The sequence below is a fragment of the Heterocephalus glaber genome, unplaced genomic scaffold (assembly GCF_053883595.1).
Source record: "Heterocephalus glaber isolate CG9 unplaced genomic scaffold, H.glaber_assembly_v1.0 deba00000738, whole genome shotgun sequence".
Taxonomy (NCBI): Eukaryota; Metazoa; Chordata; class Mammalia; order Rodentia; family Bathyergidae; genus Heterocephalus; species Heterocephalus glaber.
The window spans coordinates 1,830,534-1,849,612 of record NW_028258161.1 but is presented as its reverse complement, the minus strand read 5'-3'; the positions used below and the strand labels follow the sequence as shown (position 1 = coordinate 1,849,612).

The following is a 19,079-nucleotide window of genomic DNA, read 5'->3' as shown; positions in this document are numbered from 1 at the left end:
GCGTCTGGGCCCCTGGTGCCCAAGGCTTCCAGACCAGGAGGGGAAAATGCAAAAGCAAAATGGAGGAGGGGCCTCACAGGAGGCGGCTCGGAGCGCCAACCTCGTGGCTCGCTCCTCATGGCGCCAAGCAGCCTTCCTGCCTCGCTCTGCCCAGTAGCCTCACCGGGCGGCCGGGCCCCAGTTGGAGGCGGCGGTCAAGACGGGGCAGCAAACAGCCTCATCTCACAGGCAGTTCGGGGAGCAAAGAAAACCCTCTGCGAGGGCTCCACCCCGCTCCACCTGCAGAAGGACCCCGCGGTGAAGCCGGGACCCTCTCCGCCTTGCTGATAAAACAAAGAAACGGGCTTCTGGGGAGTCCCGCGCGGCCACCCCTGCCCTTCCCCGGGCGCCGAGGCGCACAGCACCCGGGCGCCGCGGGGCACGAACAGCAACTTTCTCCGAGGTGCCGAGCACGCTTCCTCTTTGCGTCGGAGACGGAGCCTCTGCTGACCTGTCGCGGACGTCACCGCGCTGCTGGGGCTCGGGCCCTGGCTCTGCCCCGGGAGCCCCGCGAGGCCCGGCCGGCTCCCCTTCCCCGGACGCCGCCTCGCGCGTTCCCGTCGCGCGCGCTGCCCGCCCGGGCCGGCGTCCGGCTCGCTGCGCCCTTGGCTCCGCTGGGCCAGCGCGCCGGGGCCAGGCCGGGGCCGCTGGACTCCTCGGGGGCGCGGTGTAGCCTGCGGGGGGGAGCCTCGGGCCCTAACCCAGACCCGTGAGACAATGAGCATCGCTCTCCCGCCCCTCTCGCACAGGACCCCGGCCCAGAGTTGGAGCGCGGGCGGGGGGCGAGGGGCGCGCCGGCCATGGGTCCCGGCCCAGCCATCCCCGCGCCCGCCCGAGCCCGCCCGCCGCCGCGTGGCCGCAGCGAGGCGCCCGGCCCGGCCCGCGCCCGCCACACCACACGCGGCGCAGTCCCACCTTGCCGCTGGCTGTGCCCCCGCTGACGCCGATCAGGAAGGGCTCGCCGCCGTGGGGCTGCGGGTGGCTCTGCAGGGTCTGCTCGCTGTCCCCGGCCATGGCTCGCACCGCCCGGGAGCCGACGTGCGCCCCGCCCGCGCCCGGCTCCTCCTGCCGCTGGGCGCCGCCGAGATCTAGGCCACGGCTCGGAGCCGGGATGGGCTGGCTCTCTCCGAGAAGCCCTCAGCCTTCCTCTGCCCGCAGAGGCCGGCGCGGGGTTTACATCCCAGGCCGAGGTCAGCGTGATGCCTCTGCTCCAATCCGCGCGGGGAGCGCGCTGCTGCTATACGCCCAGGCCGCGGCCTCCGCCCCGCCCGGCCCCGCCCGGCCCCGCCCGGCCCGCCACCGCCCCAGGTCTCTCGGAAAGGTGTGAGCCGGGAGGGCGCGCCGCCCCCTCACACCCATTAACCCTTTCCCTAGCCAGCAGGACCCGGGCGGGGCGGGACGGGGCGGGGCCGAGGAGCGTTTGGGTGTGGACGCTACTGCCCCTCTTTGAAGGGGAGTTTTAAAGAAAAGGGAAGAGAGACTAATATAATAGATCAAATAATGGGGAGGATGCCCCACCTTTGGGAAACAAATGAGAATGAGCTGGGAAGGTTTAAAATGGGAGGGATTTAATGTTATTCACCATTCATCCAGGCTAAAAACTTGTGTTTTCAGAAAAATAAGATTAATTTATTTCTCCTTCTCATTTGCCCAAAATAGTGTGCCAGCCGCTGGCTTTAGATATTTCCTGTCTTGGAAACCCCTGAGCGCCATTCTGCTTAGCAGGCCTGTCCTCCTGTGACTCCCGGAAAATGAATGCCCTTCCTAGCCACAGTATCTCACGTCTGAAATACCGGGTTCTTGTGGAGTTAGGGATGGTGGGAATATTAAAATAACAATGACATATTGATCTGCCAATGCCTTTAATTGAACAGGCTTTTCAGAGATTGGCAGTTATTCGCTCAGCTAGGTGGGAGCAGTACCAGCTAATGAACTAGGCAGCCTCCACCTCTGGAGTCAGATTTCTGTGTTCATGTTCAGGCCTGTGAGCCAGTTACTTAATATCCTGTGCCTGGATGTGCTGTTCTGTTGAATGGAAACGATAATGGCTTTTTTTGTGGAGGGGGACAGGATCGGGACCCTCCTCCCTCAGCCTCCAAAATGCTGGGATTACAGGCGTGCAGCACTACACCTGGCTGCAATGGCCATTTTCAACAGAGGATTTTTGGTGAAGTTTAAAGGCATTATTTGATGTAAAATTCGTAAAACAGCGCCTGGTACAGTTTAGGCCCCGTTAGTATTTAAGACAAAAAGGCCCCAGACCCAGGGATTTAGTTCAGTGGTTCTATTGCCTGCCTCATAAGCACAAGGTCCAGAGTTCCGGAGTTTGATCCCCGATACCAAAAAAAGAAAAAAAAAAGGCTCCTGAGCTAGGTTTGGTGGCCCATGCCTTTAATCCTAGCACTTTGGGAGGCTGAGGCAGGAGGACTGCAAATTGGAGTCCAACCTGGGCAATTTAGGGACTTTGCTAGACTGTTTCAACATAAAAAGGTGTAGCTTAATGAAAAGGCCCTGGGTTCAATCCTCAGTAGAGACAGAGACTCTGAGATGCTGAACTGGAAAGGAAGTTCTGCTGGGCACTGAGGAAGGCAGGATTAGACTAGCAACTTCCACCCTCATCCTCTGAGCTTGACCTGGTGGAGCCGTGCAGCCGAAGACAGACCTAAAGTCGGTAGCATTTAATTATACCGAATTGCCTTAAGTGGAAAATTATTTTGAAAAAAAATAGTAAAGAAAATTAAGAGTATCAGAGAACACAACAGTCTTTTTTTGCTTTTAAGGTGATTTGGGGGGGACCCTTCACCAGTCTCTGTAGGGGCTCAGATGAGCAACTCTAATGGTCGGTGGCTTCCCAGCCCCTGGGAAGCAGGCCAGGGAGAGCATTGCTGGAGGTCCTCTCCTGAGCCTCCTGGAGTGGGTGCGTTTTACCTGGCTTCCAGAGGCCCCTGCTCCTGAGTCTTTTCTCCAAGAAAGAAACCTCACAGACTGCAAGGACTTTTGCAGAAATCTGTGTAGCCCACAGAAGGCCCATTAGAAATTGGAACAATGAGCCAGTAGCTAGGGATTAGCATGGGGATATTGGGTAGCTGAGAGGAAGAAGAGACAACGCTGCCCTGAATCCGCTGTGAACTTTTCCCAAATCCCCACTGGCCTTATTCCTCTTGTTTTTTCCATTAATATTATATCATAAAAATTTTCAGAGTTGAAAGATAGTAAACACCTAGGCTACATCTCCAGCTATTTTTTAAGACAGTGTCTCACTGAGTCACCTAAGTCACTTTCTTTCTTCTTTTATTTTTGTTTGTTTGTTTGCTTGGGTTTTTTGGTACCAGGGATCAAATTTGGGTCTTTGCGCTTGTGCAGCAGGCAGCGAAACCACTGAGCTAAATCCCCGGCCCTATTTGTTTGTTTTTTGAGACAGGGTCTTGCTATGTAGTTCAGGCTGGCCTTGAACTCCCTATGTAGTCCAGACTGGCCTTGAACTTGCAGTGATTCTCTTGCCTCAGGCTCCCAAGTGCTGGGATTGCAGGGGTGTGCCAACCAAGCCCAGTTAAATCACTAACTTTGGATCCTCCAGGATCAGCCTCCCAAATTGCTAGGATAATAGGCCTGCCGCTGGGAATGCCCTCTTCTGTTGTGTTTCAGTTGATTTACTCTGAACTGATTTAAACACTTCTTGCCCCCTTTTTAACATTACTATGTATCTAGCCACCTAGAACAGTTTCTTGCTATACACTACTGGGGCCTCAGTAAATATTTGTTGGGTGATTGAAGAGATACTGTGTCTCAACGGGGAAGGCCCATTGAGCAGAATGAAAGCAAGCAGGAAGGTTTCAATATGATTGTTGAATGAATGAATGAACAAATGGACAAATATGTAAGAAGTAAGAAACAAGCAAACAGCATCTTCATCTTTTTGAAGGGAAAGGTGGTGTGCCTTTGATTATAATTATGTGATGACTACTCTCACATCCCAGTGTGTTGTTTCCCTGGCTGCGGCAGTGTGGGTGTGGCTTCTCGCCACCAAAACTCAGGGTGAAATTTAATTGCCAATGTAACAGCATAGAGAAGTCCTGGAATCTGCAGGAGGGGCGTGATCAGTCGGGGGGGGGGGGGCCCACCCTTACAGAAAACATATACACATAATGGCCTTCCCACGAGACTGGGTTCCGCTCCTCTCTGGAGGCTGTTAGAAGGGAGATCCAGCTTTTCCTGGCCCTCGCTTCCTTCCTCCTTTCCTGAGTGCTCGTCTCTTCCACACGTGTGTGCCCTTCACTCACACGTACCCCGCGTTAGCCCATCCATCCCCTGGTGCGTCGTTGGCACTGCAGGGAAACTGCCTGCCACTAGTCCTAGGCAGCACGGCTGTTACCGAGGTGACTTACTCGTTAGTTGAGCTGAGTCTCTGCACTTCTCCGCACCTCATTTCATATGAATAACACTTCCCTATGCAGGAGTTAATAGCCAGGAAAGTGCTCCGAAAAGGATCACAAATTTTCTTGAGGAAGGTAAGATCTCCTTAGCAGAAGACACCAGCGCTCTGCTCGTGTCTTCCCCCCACACAGAGCGCACCCAGGCCTGCCTGAATTATTAAGAGGAGTTTCAGCTCCGGTGACCTCAACAAGGTCTTCCGGATCTCCACTCTATGCGGCCGGGCCAGCTGCCCGAGGTCTCTGCGCTGTGTCATCCTCTGGGGAACCCGGTCACCAAATCCCCTCGCTGGAGATGTTCACATAGCACTCGGGCCCACGGTAGCAATTACACTGCAGATTCTGAATTCAGTGATTTTGAGCTGTGCTCTTCCCTCTCCCGCTGAGAGAAAAAAAAAAACTCAAATATTTTTAATAAACCCCAGTGTGACAGCGGATTCGAGGAAATGACGTTTGCTTGGCATGTGTGATATTTTGTTTGCCTTTAAGAAGCTTTTGGTCTGATTAACTCCGGGCCTGGTTCACATTTGGGATGAAGTCAGCATGAGTGTGCCACTGCAGCTGCAGCCAAGGAACAATGAGAGGCACTGCTGTGGACGGTCCTTTGTCCGCCTTCTCTCTTTAAGGAGCCCTGGTTCTGAACTAGGCAAAGACAGAAGACTTTACATCCAGCTGAGATTTCCTAGCGTCTTCTTGGAACTGTGCTCAATTCTCTCTTTGCTTATCTCACTGTGAGCCAGAGTCGATGCTATTACACTTCAGCCTCTGTATGATGAATTCTCTCTCCCTACTGCCTTCCCACTACCTTCCACCTCGCAACCATCAGCAGTGGCTTTGGCAGGTGCTGAGCGCTGATTTACAAAGATGTTCCGGCAATATTAAAGCAATCACACTCGGACACTCACAGACAACCCAGGAGAGTGCAGCGTCAGACCAGCTGCAGGGAGGCAGAGGCGGCTGGAAACGCAAGCCCTGGGCTCCACCCGAGAATCCAGAAGCGGTGAGTCAGGAACTCTCTCTGCGGCCCACACAGAGAGGCGGCTCCTGTGAGCTTTCCAGGTGAACCTAGGCCCACCGAGGTCTGAGAGACGCTGATCGAGGGCCGAGTTCGCACCCTGGCCTTGTTACTAATTCTGTAACCTTCCACGGAATATTTAATTTCTGTAAACCTCAGGTTCTTCAACTGTTAAGTGACAACCCGGCTGGCAGCTGGCTGTGAAAATGAGGAGTGCATCTGAGCACTTCGGAGTTGTTAAATATCTGGGTCCTTCCCCTCTTTCCGCTATAGCTCGCTGGTTTGTCACAGAAATCCATCCGTGGGGCTGAGAGAAGTTCCAAAAATAAGAACACCTAATCCCCAAAGGTGCTTTCTGATAAAAATTAAGAGGTAATGTCCAACTATAAAGAGATGATAAAGGTTTGAGGAGATAAATATAGGGGTGGTGATCAAAAATTATGGTGAATTTTTTTTTTTTTTTTTTTTTTTTTTTTTTTATAAACCTATCACAGTAAAAGACACATTGCCAAAACTTATAGTGTGTGTTTGAAGTGTGGGGGGATATTTTGAATATTTTGAGGAGGATTAATACCAATGTGTTTTTACTATAATTTTTAATTTAAACATTCATCATATATATATATTTTTTGGTACCGAGGATCGAACTCGGGACCTTGCGCTTGCACAGCAGGCAGCGAAACCACTGAGCTAAATCCCTATCATATTTTTTGATCATTAACCTTTAAGATAAATATGATTTCAACATTACACAACATTGACATGTATCAACTGTTATGTGGTACCTCATTAACGTGTACAATTCTTATCTTTTATGTTACCAGTTAAGTACTTTTTCTTTTGGGGAGTGGAAATCAAACTCAGTGACACTCTGTCACTGAGCTATGTCATCAGCCTTTTTTATTTTTTATTTTGAGGCAGGGTCTTGCTAAATTACCCAGGTTGAGCAGGATGTGGTGGCAGACACTTAATCCCAGGGTTTGGGAGGCTGAGGATTGTGAGTTTGTGGGCATCCTCCACTACATAGAGAGACCCTGTCTCAAAAAAAAAAGTTTCCCTGACTGGTTTGGAACTTGCTATCTTTCTGCCTCAGGCTTCTGCATAGCTGAGATTACAGATAAATGGCATCATGTCCAGCAATAAATAAATTTTTAAAAATAATGTCCAGAATAGGAAATTCTATAGAATCCGAAGTAGAGGGCTGGGGATTTAGCTCAGGGGCACTGCGCCTCCCTTGCAAGCGCAAGGTCCTGAGTTCAATCCCCAGTACCAAAAAAAAAAAAGTAGATTACTGATTGCTTCCACTAGAGAAGTTGGGGGAGAACAGGGGAGTGATTGTTAATGGGCCCAGAAATTTTGGGGGGGTGAGGGATATGTTCTAAAGCTGATTATAGTGATGGTTGTATGATTTAAATTGGTGAATTGTATGGTCTATCAATTAGATATCCACAAATCTTTTCAAAAACAGATGTCACCCAATGCAGGGGGATGGTGGCACATGCCTGTAATCCCAGCACTTGGGAGACTGAGGCAGGAGAATTGCCATGAGTTCCAGGCCAGCCTGGTCTACATAGTGAGTTCAAGGTCAGGATAAACTACATAGTGAGACCCTGTCTCACAAATTTTTTTTTTTAAAAAATGGATATCGACTAGCAGGCTAGAAGGAAAAGAGATTTTTAGGAACTGGGAACAGAAATCGAGAAAAGCACAGACAAATTCAATTTTAAATTGAGAACAATGTCAGAGAGCTCTGTAGCCTATATAGCATATGCAAGGGCAAGTTGTTAAACTTGTTGAATTCAGTATACATCCTCCCTCAAAAAAAAAAAATCAAGCAAGGGCCCTTACATTTTAGTTGACCCAGCTTCATAAGTCCTTCATGCTGTGAGCACAAGAAGACTTATAAGATACTGAAAATTTAACATACAGAATTTATGGGAGGGGGATTATTTATTTGTTAGCTCATGGGTGTGTGCTAGGCAAATCCCTTAACACCAAACTACATCTCCAGCCCTACAATTTATAGTTTTTTTAGAGATTTCCTGGTTTTTTTCTCTCCTTCCCAAACCAGGCTACTTTCTGGTGCGATTCTATGAAAACAAGCTAAGATAGTCAAGGATTCAGCTATCTTGCCCAGTGAGCTACCTGAGCTCAACAATGTCAGACCCACCATCCCTCCTTTGTTCATTATATTCTAGGTGAGGGCTCCACCCTGAGCTTGGCCCCCAGCCTGTTCCTTATATTCTAAACCAGTGGTTCCCAATCTGTTTGACACCAGGGTCCCAGTTTCGTGGGGCAAGTGTGTGAAAGTCCTGGTTAGTCCCATAAGGAGTGTGTAACCTAGATCCCTCAAATGTGTGGCTCACAGTAGGGTTTAGGCTCCTCCTCCGAGAACCTGATGCCTCTACTGATCTGAGGTGGTGGAGCTTAGGTGGTGATGGGAGCCATGGGGAGCAGCTGTGAATGCTGATGAAGCTTGGCTTACCAGTGTGACTCACTTCCTGCCGTGAGGCCCAGCTCCTTGCAGGCCTTTCCTGATATCTGTCCATGGACTGGGAGATGAGGACTCCTATGATCTAACTGTTTAATTTCGTCCTATTAGCCGGTTATATCCCTGAACCCAAGTCTCTGTCTCTTTTCCTACCCCCAGACTAAAATCCTTCTTATCAACTTCTTATCACTTGCCTCACTTTTCCACAGTGACTACCTTCACCTTCCCCAGCTAGCTTTAGAGTCACCTTCTCTGCAAATAACCCACCTTCTCCCTCCCAAACTGCAGATGACGCCTTTGCCATCACACCATATCAGATGCCTTCTACTTGGGGATACCAGTCTGAGACTAGGGTGAGACAAGAGAAATGCCTAGGGTGCAAAAAGTAGGGAGGAGCTTACTCTTCGTTGAGCAAGTACAAGTGCAGAATGTACCTCAAAAAGGAGCAGCTCCAGGGTTGGAGATTTAGCTCAGTGGTTCTGCTGCCCGCCTTGAAAGTGCAAGGACCTGAGTTAGATCCCTGGAACCAAAAAAAAAAGAGAAAGAGAGAGAGAAAGGAGCAGCTTCTTAAATGTCATGTCCTAGGGACCTTCCTGCCTCAGCCTACTCCCAGGCCTGGTGACAGTTTAACAACAAAAGAAGCAGAAGATGCTACTGCTATGACGTCAACCTCAGAGTGGGGTTACACTTCGTCTGTTGGCTTGGCTTGGAACTGGGCACCCAAGGATGTGAGGAAAGACTGTCTTTGGCTGTGGTGGCTACTGATTGGTGGAGGCCAAATGAGATTACCAGAATTAACAGGTTAGTTTTTGCTCATCATTCATGGTATCTTGCTGAAAAGTTATTTTGGGGGTTTTTGTTTATCTGGTTGTTTTGTTTTGTTTTTCCTTTTAGTTTTTTGGGACAGGATCTCACTACATAGTTCAGGATGGCCTTGAATTCACTATGTAGCCCAGGCTGCCCTCGAACTCAAGGTAATCCTCCTGCCTCAGCCTCCTGAGTGCTGGGATTACAAGTGTGTACCACCATACCTGGCTCTTTTGGAGGTTTTTTTGTTTTGTTTTGTTTGTTTGTTTTTTGAGATGGAAGTTGTTATGGCTTGTGTCTAGATGTCTCCCTAAAGCCTCATGCAGTCATAAGCAGGGCTTTTTAGAGGTGGCTGGATCTAGAGCATGTGATGCTGGGATCAGGGGTGTGTGATTACTAAATCAGTCCACTGACTGGTTTGGCACAGAGAATTAAGGGTGCCCCACTCTGGGTGTGAGTGCTACTGGCCCTAAGGGTAAGAATGTAACCTGAGGGACAGAGGGAGGGTTGTGGTTTGTTGCCGCCTTGCCACCTTGCTGCCTTCTGCCTGCCATGGACTGTTTCTTCTCTTTGATGCCCCTCTGCCAAGCCACCCTGCCTTAGAGCCAGCCAACTATGGACTGAAACCTCTGCAAACTGTGAGCCAAAATAAGCTTTTCCTCCTCTAACTTTGGATGTTGGGTATTTTGTCTCAGCAATGAGAAAAGTAACCAGACTGGTGTTTATGTTGCCCAGGCTGGTCTTCCAACTTTTATAAATACACAATACATGACCATTGTCTATAGTTACACAACTGTACTAGAACTTAACTCTTATTGAACAACTTTGTGTGTGTTCGTGTGTGTGTGTGTGTGTGTGTGTGTGTATAATGTTGGGGATTGAACTCAGGGCCTTCACACTAAGCCCTTTTTTGTTTGTTTGTTTGTTTTTGGTACTGGGGATTGAACTCAGGACCTTGCACACACTAAGCCCTTTTCAATTTTTATTTTGAGATAAGGTCTTGCTAAATTGCCTAGGCTGGGCTCCAGTTTGCTATCCTCCTGCCTCAGCCTCCCAAGTACTGGGATTACAGGTATGTGCCTCACCATTTTTATATTTCCTATAAAAGTGAGTGTTACAGCTTGGATAAAGAGGCTTCCTGTGTAGAAGGTTTGGTTGCTGATGAGCTTTGGGGAGGACTCTAAGGAGTGGATTGAACCATTGATGAGATCATGCTGTGAAGGCATTATTGGGAGTCATAGGAACAGGAGGCAGGGCCTGGCCGAGCAGAGTGCATCATGGGAGGTAGTTTCTAGTCTGCTCCTCCCACCCCACTCCAAGTCTTGCTGCTTTGCCAGACCCTTCCACCACCAAATTCTCCATAAGCCTGAAGCCATGGAGCCAGCTGACCACGGACTGAAATCTCTGAAACCCTGAGCTAAAATAAGCCTCTCCTCCTTCTCTAAATTGTTTTTCTCAGGTTTTGACACAATAGCGAAAAGCAAGAGACACAATGAGTATCATGCAGTACTTTACATCTGTGCATGGCTTACTTCACTTGCCCTTCAGGCCACCGCTGTCATTGAAAATGACCAGATTTCATTCTTTTTATGGATGCATAATATTCCAATGTGCATGCATACCATGCTCTCTTATTTCAGTCCTCTGTTAATGGACACTTATCATCTCTTGAGTATTGTGAAAAGTGCTAAACACATTTTTAACAAACCAAATTCAGCAATACATAAAAAGGGTAATATAAGACAACCAAAGGTTGTTTTTTTTTTAAGTAAAGTCAGTTTAATATTTTAAAAATCTGTAATTTGAATAACTTAGATCTGGACACAAACTATGTGTAATGAGAAGTGCACCTTTAGATATGAACAAATGCATGCTTAATATGGAATGAACTCTTTCTCGAACTACTACAACAGTGTTTCCCAAAGGGTGCTCCTTGGAACAATGGTCCTAAGAGGAAAGAAAGATAGTGGGAAGAAGTAAGTTTGGAAACACCTGAGGATCACTCTCCATTTCTGTTTTGACTTCTCACAGAAAGCCACAATGTATGTTAGCATGTTAAATACCCTAAAAAATACTGCAGTGGGCCGGGGATTTCGCTCAGTGGTTACAGTGCCTGCTTCGCAAGCGCAAGGACCTGAGTTTGAGCCCCGGTACCAAAAAAAAAAAAAAAAAATACTGCAGTAAAGACAGTATTTGTTTAGACCTGGGCTTTAGCCAAGCATGGTAGCACACACCTATAATCCCAGGACTCTGGCAGGCTGCAGCAGGAAGATTGCAAGCCCAAGAACAGGCTGAGCAATTTAGCAACACAGCAAGACCCTGTCACAAAATTAAAAAAAAAAAATTAAATACAGCTGGGGATGTAGCTCAGTGTAAAGGTCCTAGGTTCAATTCTGAGTACTGGAAACAAAGATAATAATGATAATGATAATGATAATAATATAAAATATTAAAAATAAATAAGCCAGTGTTTTACCAAACCATAATATCTTTTTCTGAAGAGGCAAGCTGAACATGCTAACCAGTACTTCTTCAAGTCTCTTTTCCCTAGAAGAAATGCAGAAGGGACTGACTTTTTTTTTTTTTTGAGACAGGGTCTTATTATTAGTTTAGGCTGGGATTGAAATCACAGCAATCCTCCTGCCTCAGCCTCCAGAGTGCTGGGATTACAGGTGTGTGCCGCCACACCTGGCCAAGGACTGACTTTTTAAAATAACATTTTACAGAATACTTCAATGTGATGCTGGGCACTCAGATCCTCTACAAATTTGAGAGACCACAGTATGCTGAAATCCTTGCTGATCACCCTGATGCACCTATGTCGCAAGTGTACGGAGCACCACATCTACTGAGATTATTTGTACGAATTGGAGTGATGTCAGCCTACACACCTCTGGATGAGAAAAGCCTTGCTTTATTTCTGAATTATCTTCATGATTTCCTCAAGTAGCTGGCGAAGAATTCAGCAACTTTGTTTAGTGCCAGTGATTATGAAGTGGCCCCTCCTGAGTACCATTGAAAGCAGTGTGAGGCACTCTCACCGGTGTTTGGATCTCTGTCAACAGGTTTTTGTTCCTAGTCCTTCTCTTGTACAAATGATGTACTTTGAAGATGTTAGTGTGTAACAGAGTTGATGTTTGTTTTGATTTTAAACAAAATAAAAGGAGTTGCAGCTCCTTTTTTCTTTTTTCATTTCAAAGTTGCTACCAGTGTATTCAATGATGGACAACAAAGAGACATGATGTAGTGTTTTATTGCCTAGTTGACAAAGCTGCTCTTGAATGCTGGTGGTTCTATTCCTTTGACACTACTCACTTTTATAATACATGTTAATGCTATATGACAAAATGCTCTGATTCCTAGTGCCAAAGGTCCAATTCAGTGTATATAACTGAACACACTCATCCATTTGTGCTTTTTTTTTTTAAACGGTGCTTAAAGAGCCCATCCTTTGCAAGTCATTCATGTTGTTCCTTAGGCATTTTCTCTTTGCTCAAACTGTTGAAGAATGATGAATTTTTTCATGGTTTTTGTATTTGTGTCTAATGCACATTTTAACACGATAGACACAATGCATTGTGTAGCTACAGTTTTCTGGAAAAGTCAGTCTTTTAGGAATTGTTTTTCAGATCTTCAATAAATTTTTTCTTTAAATTTCAAAAAAAAACACACCAAAAACAAAAACAAAGTGAGACCTAACAAAAATTTAAAAATAAATAAATAAATAAATAAAATAACATTTTACCTTTTTTTTGAGATAGTATTTCACTATGTAGTTGAATTCAAGGGTTGTGGTTTTGAATCCATTGTGTAACTCAGCCTGGCCTTGAACTCATGGTGATCCTCCTGCCTCAGCCTCTCAAGTGCTGGGATGAGAGACATGTGCCACCATGCCCAGCTAGCTTGGATTTTTGAAACTTGGACATTTTGAACAAGTCACATCTATAGCTCTCCTTCTTTCCTTCCATCCCTCCTTCCTTTCTTTCTTTTTTTAATTGTTTTCTCTGTTTTTTTGAGACGGCCCCATTATTAGTTCAGGGTGACCTTGAACTCACTATGTAGCACAGGCTGGTCTCAAACTCTCAGCGATCCCCCTGCCTCAGCCTCCCGAGTGCTGAGATCACAGGCATGCACCACTATGCACGGCCAGCTCTCTTTTATTTAAAAAATAATAATAATTAGTATTAACATTTTTCATTCTCCATTTTTCTTCTTAAAAATTAGATACATTCAGGGCTGGGGATTTAGCTCAGCGGTTCTGGTGCCTGCCTCACAACCGCAAGGTCCCAAGTTTGATCCCTGGTACCAAAAAAAAAAAAAAAAAAAAGATTATAAGAAAAATTAGATACATTCAAACATCTCTGTATCTTATGACCCAGGAGAATATTTGCCAAATGGTTTACTATTTCCTAGTAGCAGGGGAATGGCCTCTTTTGCTTGGTATAGTAATTGGTAAACAACCCGGTGTGTTCCCCACGTGCTGTGCCAACGTGGCCTGTGCTGATGACCTGGGTCTGTGGGCTCTAACTGAGCCATTGTCCCCGGGATGCCTGGCTGTATTCTCCGAGGAATGCTCTGCTGGGGGACTGAACTGGCCGCGTTCACAAAGGGCTTTTGTGTGTTTGAGAATGAGGCTGCACTGGTGTCAGTGCTGAGTACTTTTTATATTGCGCTTTATGACTTTGACTTTTAATTCTCCACTCTACATGTACCATAGGATTAGAGACAAATTAGAAACTGCGAATAAAGAAAAATGAGAGAGAATTACTATTAAGGCTGCAGTTAGAGGTAACAGCTGTACTGTTTATTCTTTAGCGTAGAACAACCTTGATAGGATTTCCTTTCCCTTGCTCTTAATTTTTAATGGACTTCAATAGCACAGATCTGAATCAACCACAACCCTTATTTTGTTGTGGTGTTTGTTTGTTTGTTTGTTTGGTACCGGGGATCGAATTCTGGATCTTGTGCTTGCAAAGCAGGTGGGGGAACCACTGAACTAAATCCCCGGACCTGTTGTGAATTTTTTTTTTTTAATTAATCCATCTCCTGCACTCATAAAATTTATTTGGATGTATACAATTTGTTTCATATACAATAGGGATTTATTAAGACATTTAAAATACATACATACACACACATAGAGACATATTCACATTTCATTGAGAGTGAAACCAAATTTTTGTTTTGTTTTGTTTTTTTGTATCGGGGATCAAACTTGGGACCTTGAGCTTGCCAGGCAGGCAGCAGCACCACTAAGCTAAATCCCTGGCTCAAAACCAAATTTTTTAGAGATTTATATAAGACAGAAAAATATATAGAAGTTTCCTAATGAAAATCGGTGGTACTGATTATGATTATGATTATGATTATGATTATGTTTATTATTATCTTTTTGTGTGTGTGGTACCAGGGATCAAACTCAGGACCTTGCCCTTGGCAGGCACAGTGCCACTGAGCTAAATCCCCAGCCCCCACTACTAATGATTATTAATGTTGTCACTAGTGTAACTTTGCATTTACAGACTCCCTCAAATACATATTCTTATCTCTACAACCTATCCAAGAGGTAGCCTGAGGCTGGAGTAACAATAATAATAACACCTATAATAATAACACATCATAAATTTAAAGGAACTTACTTACTAGCCTTCCCCAACTCCTTCCCAACTCCCATTTGTAGAATAAATTAGATCTTCGCTCATTTCATTGAAAATTAACATTTAAAACAGGAGTCTTGGGCCGGGGATTTAGCTCAGTGGTTCTGACGCCTGCCTTGCAAGTCCAAGGTCCCGAGTTCAATCCCCGGTACCAAAAAAGAAAAGAAATAAAACTGGAGTCTTCCTGATACTGGACTAGATCACTGCCTACTGGATTTTCTAAAATTCTGTGAAATACAGAAGATATAGACCAAAGACATTGAACACTATTTGACTATAAAAAGCATCCAATAGCCGGGGATTTAGCTCAGTGGTTTCACTGCCTGCTGTGCAAGCTCAAGGACCCGAGTTCGATCCACGGTACAAAAAAAAAAAAAAGCATCCAATCTGGTCTAGATCTATAAATTGGGTCTCACAGATGGCTGATAATTATTATACAAATTTGAAATCCTGAGAAAAGTCCAATCCAATTATTAAACTGTTTTGAGCTGTTTGTTACATGAATCTCATGAAACATCAAAACTGTTGATATTCATTTTGCCCTTAAAAACTCTTTTATGTTTCAGATTCCATCTGAATAGGACAAATAGTCATCACAGTTTCTCAGTTCTTAGATAATTCCCTGAACTTCATATTTAAAAATTATATTATCTATTTAAAATATTTTATTTATTGGCTGGGTGTGGTGGCTCATGTCTGTAACCCCAGCACTCTGGAGGCTGGGGCAGGAGGATTGCTGCAAGTTCAAGCCAGTCTGGATTACATAGCTACATAGCTAGTTCAGGGCCAGCCTGAACTTCAAAGTGAGACCCTGTCTCAACACTCCCACCCCAAACCACTTAGCTGATATTGATCCAATAGTAGCAAGGACATAAGGATGACATTGGTATCCTTGGTCCATAATCTATGTTGTACCAAGCAAGCCGGTAAATCACCAAACACTGGGACAAACCACAAAGTGAAAACTGAAAGGAGTTTATTCACAGGCGTGGACTCCACCCTCTAGCAGAGTGAAGCGCCGAGTCCGGGAACAGCACGGCTTTTATAGGTTGTTATATGACAGCACAGCTTTTATAGATGGTTATGTAAAGAAGTTGGGGTGGGGGGCGTCTACATGTTTTCTTACTCAGTTGCAAAACATTTTTTCACAACTCAGCTATCTTGCTATCTTGTCAGGTTAGGACATTTTGTGATTACGGGGAGGCAGCAGGCACCACCCGTTTCCGAGAAGCAGCGAAGCAAGTTTACAGAAGCAGAACGAGTGGTTACAAAAATGAGCACTCTGTAAGGGGAGGGGTACGAGGGTCGTTCATCTACAGGCCAAGATGGCGTTTTTTAGGTTCATCTTGGTCTCACAATCTATAGTCTTTTTTTTTTTTTTTTTTTTGGTACCAGGGACCTTACTCAGGACCTTGGGCTTATGAGGCAGGCACCGGAACCACTGAGCTAAATCCCGGGCCCGATAATCTATAGTTTTAATCTTGGTAATCTTAGCCTTAGTAGGTGGGAGAAGATGGCCTATCCCTAATAAGATGATGGTTTATATAAGGGGAAATTTCAAAAGGGAGGTACCAGTAATCACAAGCTTCCTTAGGGAAGTATGTAAATCTGGCTATTGTGACTTCAATCTTCTTCAGATGCTCCTCCAGCCGGTTTTTGATGTGTTTCCATCTTCTGTACTGACTCTCTAGACGGCCTAGCCCTGTCTGACTGCCTATACTATTTCTACCTAATTTAGCTGCCTATAATAAAAGGGGAGTGTATAAATTAAAAATCTTGTGGGCCGGGGAATTAGCTCAGTGGTGCCTCTGCCTGCCTCTAGAGCACAAGGTCCTGAGTTTGATCCTTGGTACCAAAAAAAAAACAAAAACAAAAAATCTGTGTCACTTGTTTCTTACAGAGATTTAGACTCACAATCCCAGGGACATCACAAGAAATTTTTTTTTTTTGCGCTACTGGGGATCAAACTCAGGACATTGCACTTGAAAGGCAGGCACGGTGCCACTGAGCTAAATCCTCAGCCCTCACAAGAAATTTTTTGAAGGGCATATTATGGTGCGTGTATAATGCCCATGATTATTTTTTAGTTTTAAAAAATATTTCTATTGATGAATTATTAATTTTATGAGTTTTATTATATTAAATAATGTATACTTAACAGGAAAATAAAATATCAATAAAATAAAACATCAAAATTTTAATATGTAATGAGTGATTACAATAAACATCAACATTTTCAACATCAACTATTTGTGTGCTTACTAAATCTAAAAATAAGCCGGATTTAGCTCAGTGGTTTTGCCGCCTGCTGCGCAAGCACAAGGACCCGAGTTCAATCCTCGGTACCAAAAATAAATAAATAAAAATAAGCTGGGGATTTAGCTCAGTGGCACTGCGCCTGCCTCGCAAGTGCAAGGTCCTGAGTTCGATCCCTGGTACTGGAAAAAAATAAAATAAAACCTAAAAATAATAGCAGAATGCAATTCCTATGTGAACTACAATGAAAATACAAATAAAACTCTACCACAAAATAACCTTTACTTCAATTATCACCCCTAAGGCAGTTTTCACACATGAGAACGGCATGTTCCATACACAAGTATCGCTTACACTGATCTCACATGTGTCTTGTTTTCCTGTCTTCTTTGGGAGGACATACTGGACACCTTGCCAGTCTTCCTGTTTCTTAGGAGCTTCTAGTGATGTTTCACCTGCCTGTTCACTGGCCTGCTCCCAAATTCTTTTGTGGAGTTCTTTGGACAAATATATACTGTTCTCCCTCTGTTATAATCAATCGTTTATCAATTCCAGTCCCAAACCTGTAAGAAAATTTCTCCTTGATATTTTCTTTGTAAACTATGAAACTAATTATGCCTGAAATGCTTAGAATGGAGTAAAGCACAGCCATTGGCCAATGCTTTGTGTTTCTTGTGACATCATAGTTACTGCATTAACTCATCAACAGCATCTACTCTGCTTTTTGTTTTGTTGTAAAATGTGACCATTTCTGGCTTCAGTTGAGTTGAGGGAGGATTCACTATCAATCTTTTTATGGTTTTTTTTCTTTTGGTACCAGGGATGGAACTCGGGACCTTGAGCTTTCGAGGCAGGTGCTGGAACCACTGAGCTAAATCCCCAGCCCAATCTTTTCATGTTTGTTTGTTTGAGACAGAGTCTCTCTATGTAGTCCCAGACTACCCTTGAACTCACTTTGTGCACAGGCTGACCTTGAACTCACAGGATCCTCCTGCCTCAGCCTCCAGAGTACTGGGATTACAGGTATGCACCACCACACCCAGCCTCACTATCAATCTTATCATCATGCTGTAATGTTGACAGTGTCAATATTACTCTGTTTTTCTTCACCAGGATGTAGTCCAGGCTAGCCAGGAACTCACTGTGTAGCACAGACTGACCTTGAACTCACAAGATCCTCCTGCCTCAGCCTCCTAAATGCTGGAATTATAGGCATGCACCACTACCAGGCTTCATTGTCAATCTTATCATCATAGTGTAATGTTGACAGTATCAATACCACTTTGTTTTTCTTCTTCATATAGAAGGCCAATGTTAGGTCCTTCTGAAATCCAAAGATGGTACTATACATTTCTCTATGGAACTTGCAACATTTTTTCAGGAATCTCAGCTTTGTTCTTGGGAATAGTTCCTGGGCTGGTCAACTGGTGTTCTTTCAGCAAATGTAACATCAGTGGGTAACTTGTGAACCACTTGTTGAATGTGACATTTGGGCTACTTTGTCATTTTATTTATTTATTTATTGGTTACTTTTTGAGATAGGTGCAGCAAGTCTGTTCCCAAAGTCATGTGGTCTATTACTGCATGAAGAAAGACCTGCTGGCTGAGGTCCAGGATAAATTTCTAAATTCAAGGGGTAAGATGTCTTGCGTCTACCACGGCATATCTTTATACCATATCGTGAGGTCTTTGGTGTATTATTTATTTGGTGTATATTGCCAAAAGTTCAACAAGCACAAAATGATGCAAGTTTTTCGTCAGTTGTCATGTATTCGGATGGTAAATTGCTTGGGTTTAAAACAAACCCTTCAAAAAATGAGCGAATAGCAGCAAAATTGTCAGATTTTTTTCTTTTTTGGCAGGTCTTTTTGTCATCAAAATGTACAGCTTTGAAGGAAACTAAATCCCTTGACTGTCATTATTGTTCTAAAAATCTCAATGCCACGTCTATCACTTCCCCATAAGTCCTTTAGATTCTGACAATTAGAATGATAAAGTCCTGCTGGGAAGGCTTTTAGTTCAGACAGTGAGATGTCATGATAAATGTATTTTTGAGTATTACTACTGATGCACATAGAATGTTTTACTTGTATTTCATTATTAGTTTCTTTGAAAATATCTTGTAGCATATCTTATGTTATGAACCATTTCCATCATTGATTCGCAGTGTTGCCATTCCTTCCAATAGGCTTGACCCTAGTAAGAACCTATAACATTTTCTGCCCTAGTCCTAACATTGGATCATTCAGGTATACATGACCGTATTGTAGCATTTTGACCAGTCAGATATTTATTTGCATTACCGTTTTCTTCCTCATCTGAATCAAGGTCTTCTTTTTTTTTTCCTTTTTTTTTCATTTATTTTTTTTACTAATTCTATCTTT

At 44.6% G+C, this 19,079-nt stretch overlaps 1 protein-coding gene and 1 long non-coding RNA gene across 6 annotated transcripts in view; one reads left to right on the top strand and one right to left on the bottom strand.

Annotated features, from left to right (window-relative positions):
* Positions 1–1,203, bottom strand: part of Uck2 (uridine-cytidine kinase 2) — a 167,152-nt gene extending 165,949 nt beyond the window's left edge. For all 5 annotated transcript variants that reach the window (XR_015449470.1, XR_015449471.1, XM_087206825.1 and 2 more), the window contains exon 1: positions 955–1,203. Coding sequence is in view for 3 of the 5 variants with exons in the window: in XM_087206825.1 (XP_087062951.1) it covers positions 955–1,053 (99 nt within the window). In the remaining 2 variants the exon portion in view is untranslated. The remainder of the gene's footprint in view (positions 1–954) is intronic.
* Positions 1,204–1,312: 109 nt separating this feature from the next.
* On the top strand, positions 1,313–12,487 carry LOC110345848 (uncharacterized). The gene is made up of 4 exons (XR_015449474.1): positions 1,313–5,469; positions 8,561–8,776; positions 8,870–9,854; positions 11,509–12,487. It is a non-coding gene; the product is annotated as an uncharacterized LOC110345848 (long non-coding RNA).
* The last annotated feature ends 6,592 nt before the right edge of the window (positions 12,488–19,079 follow it).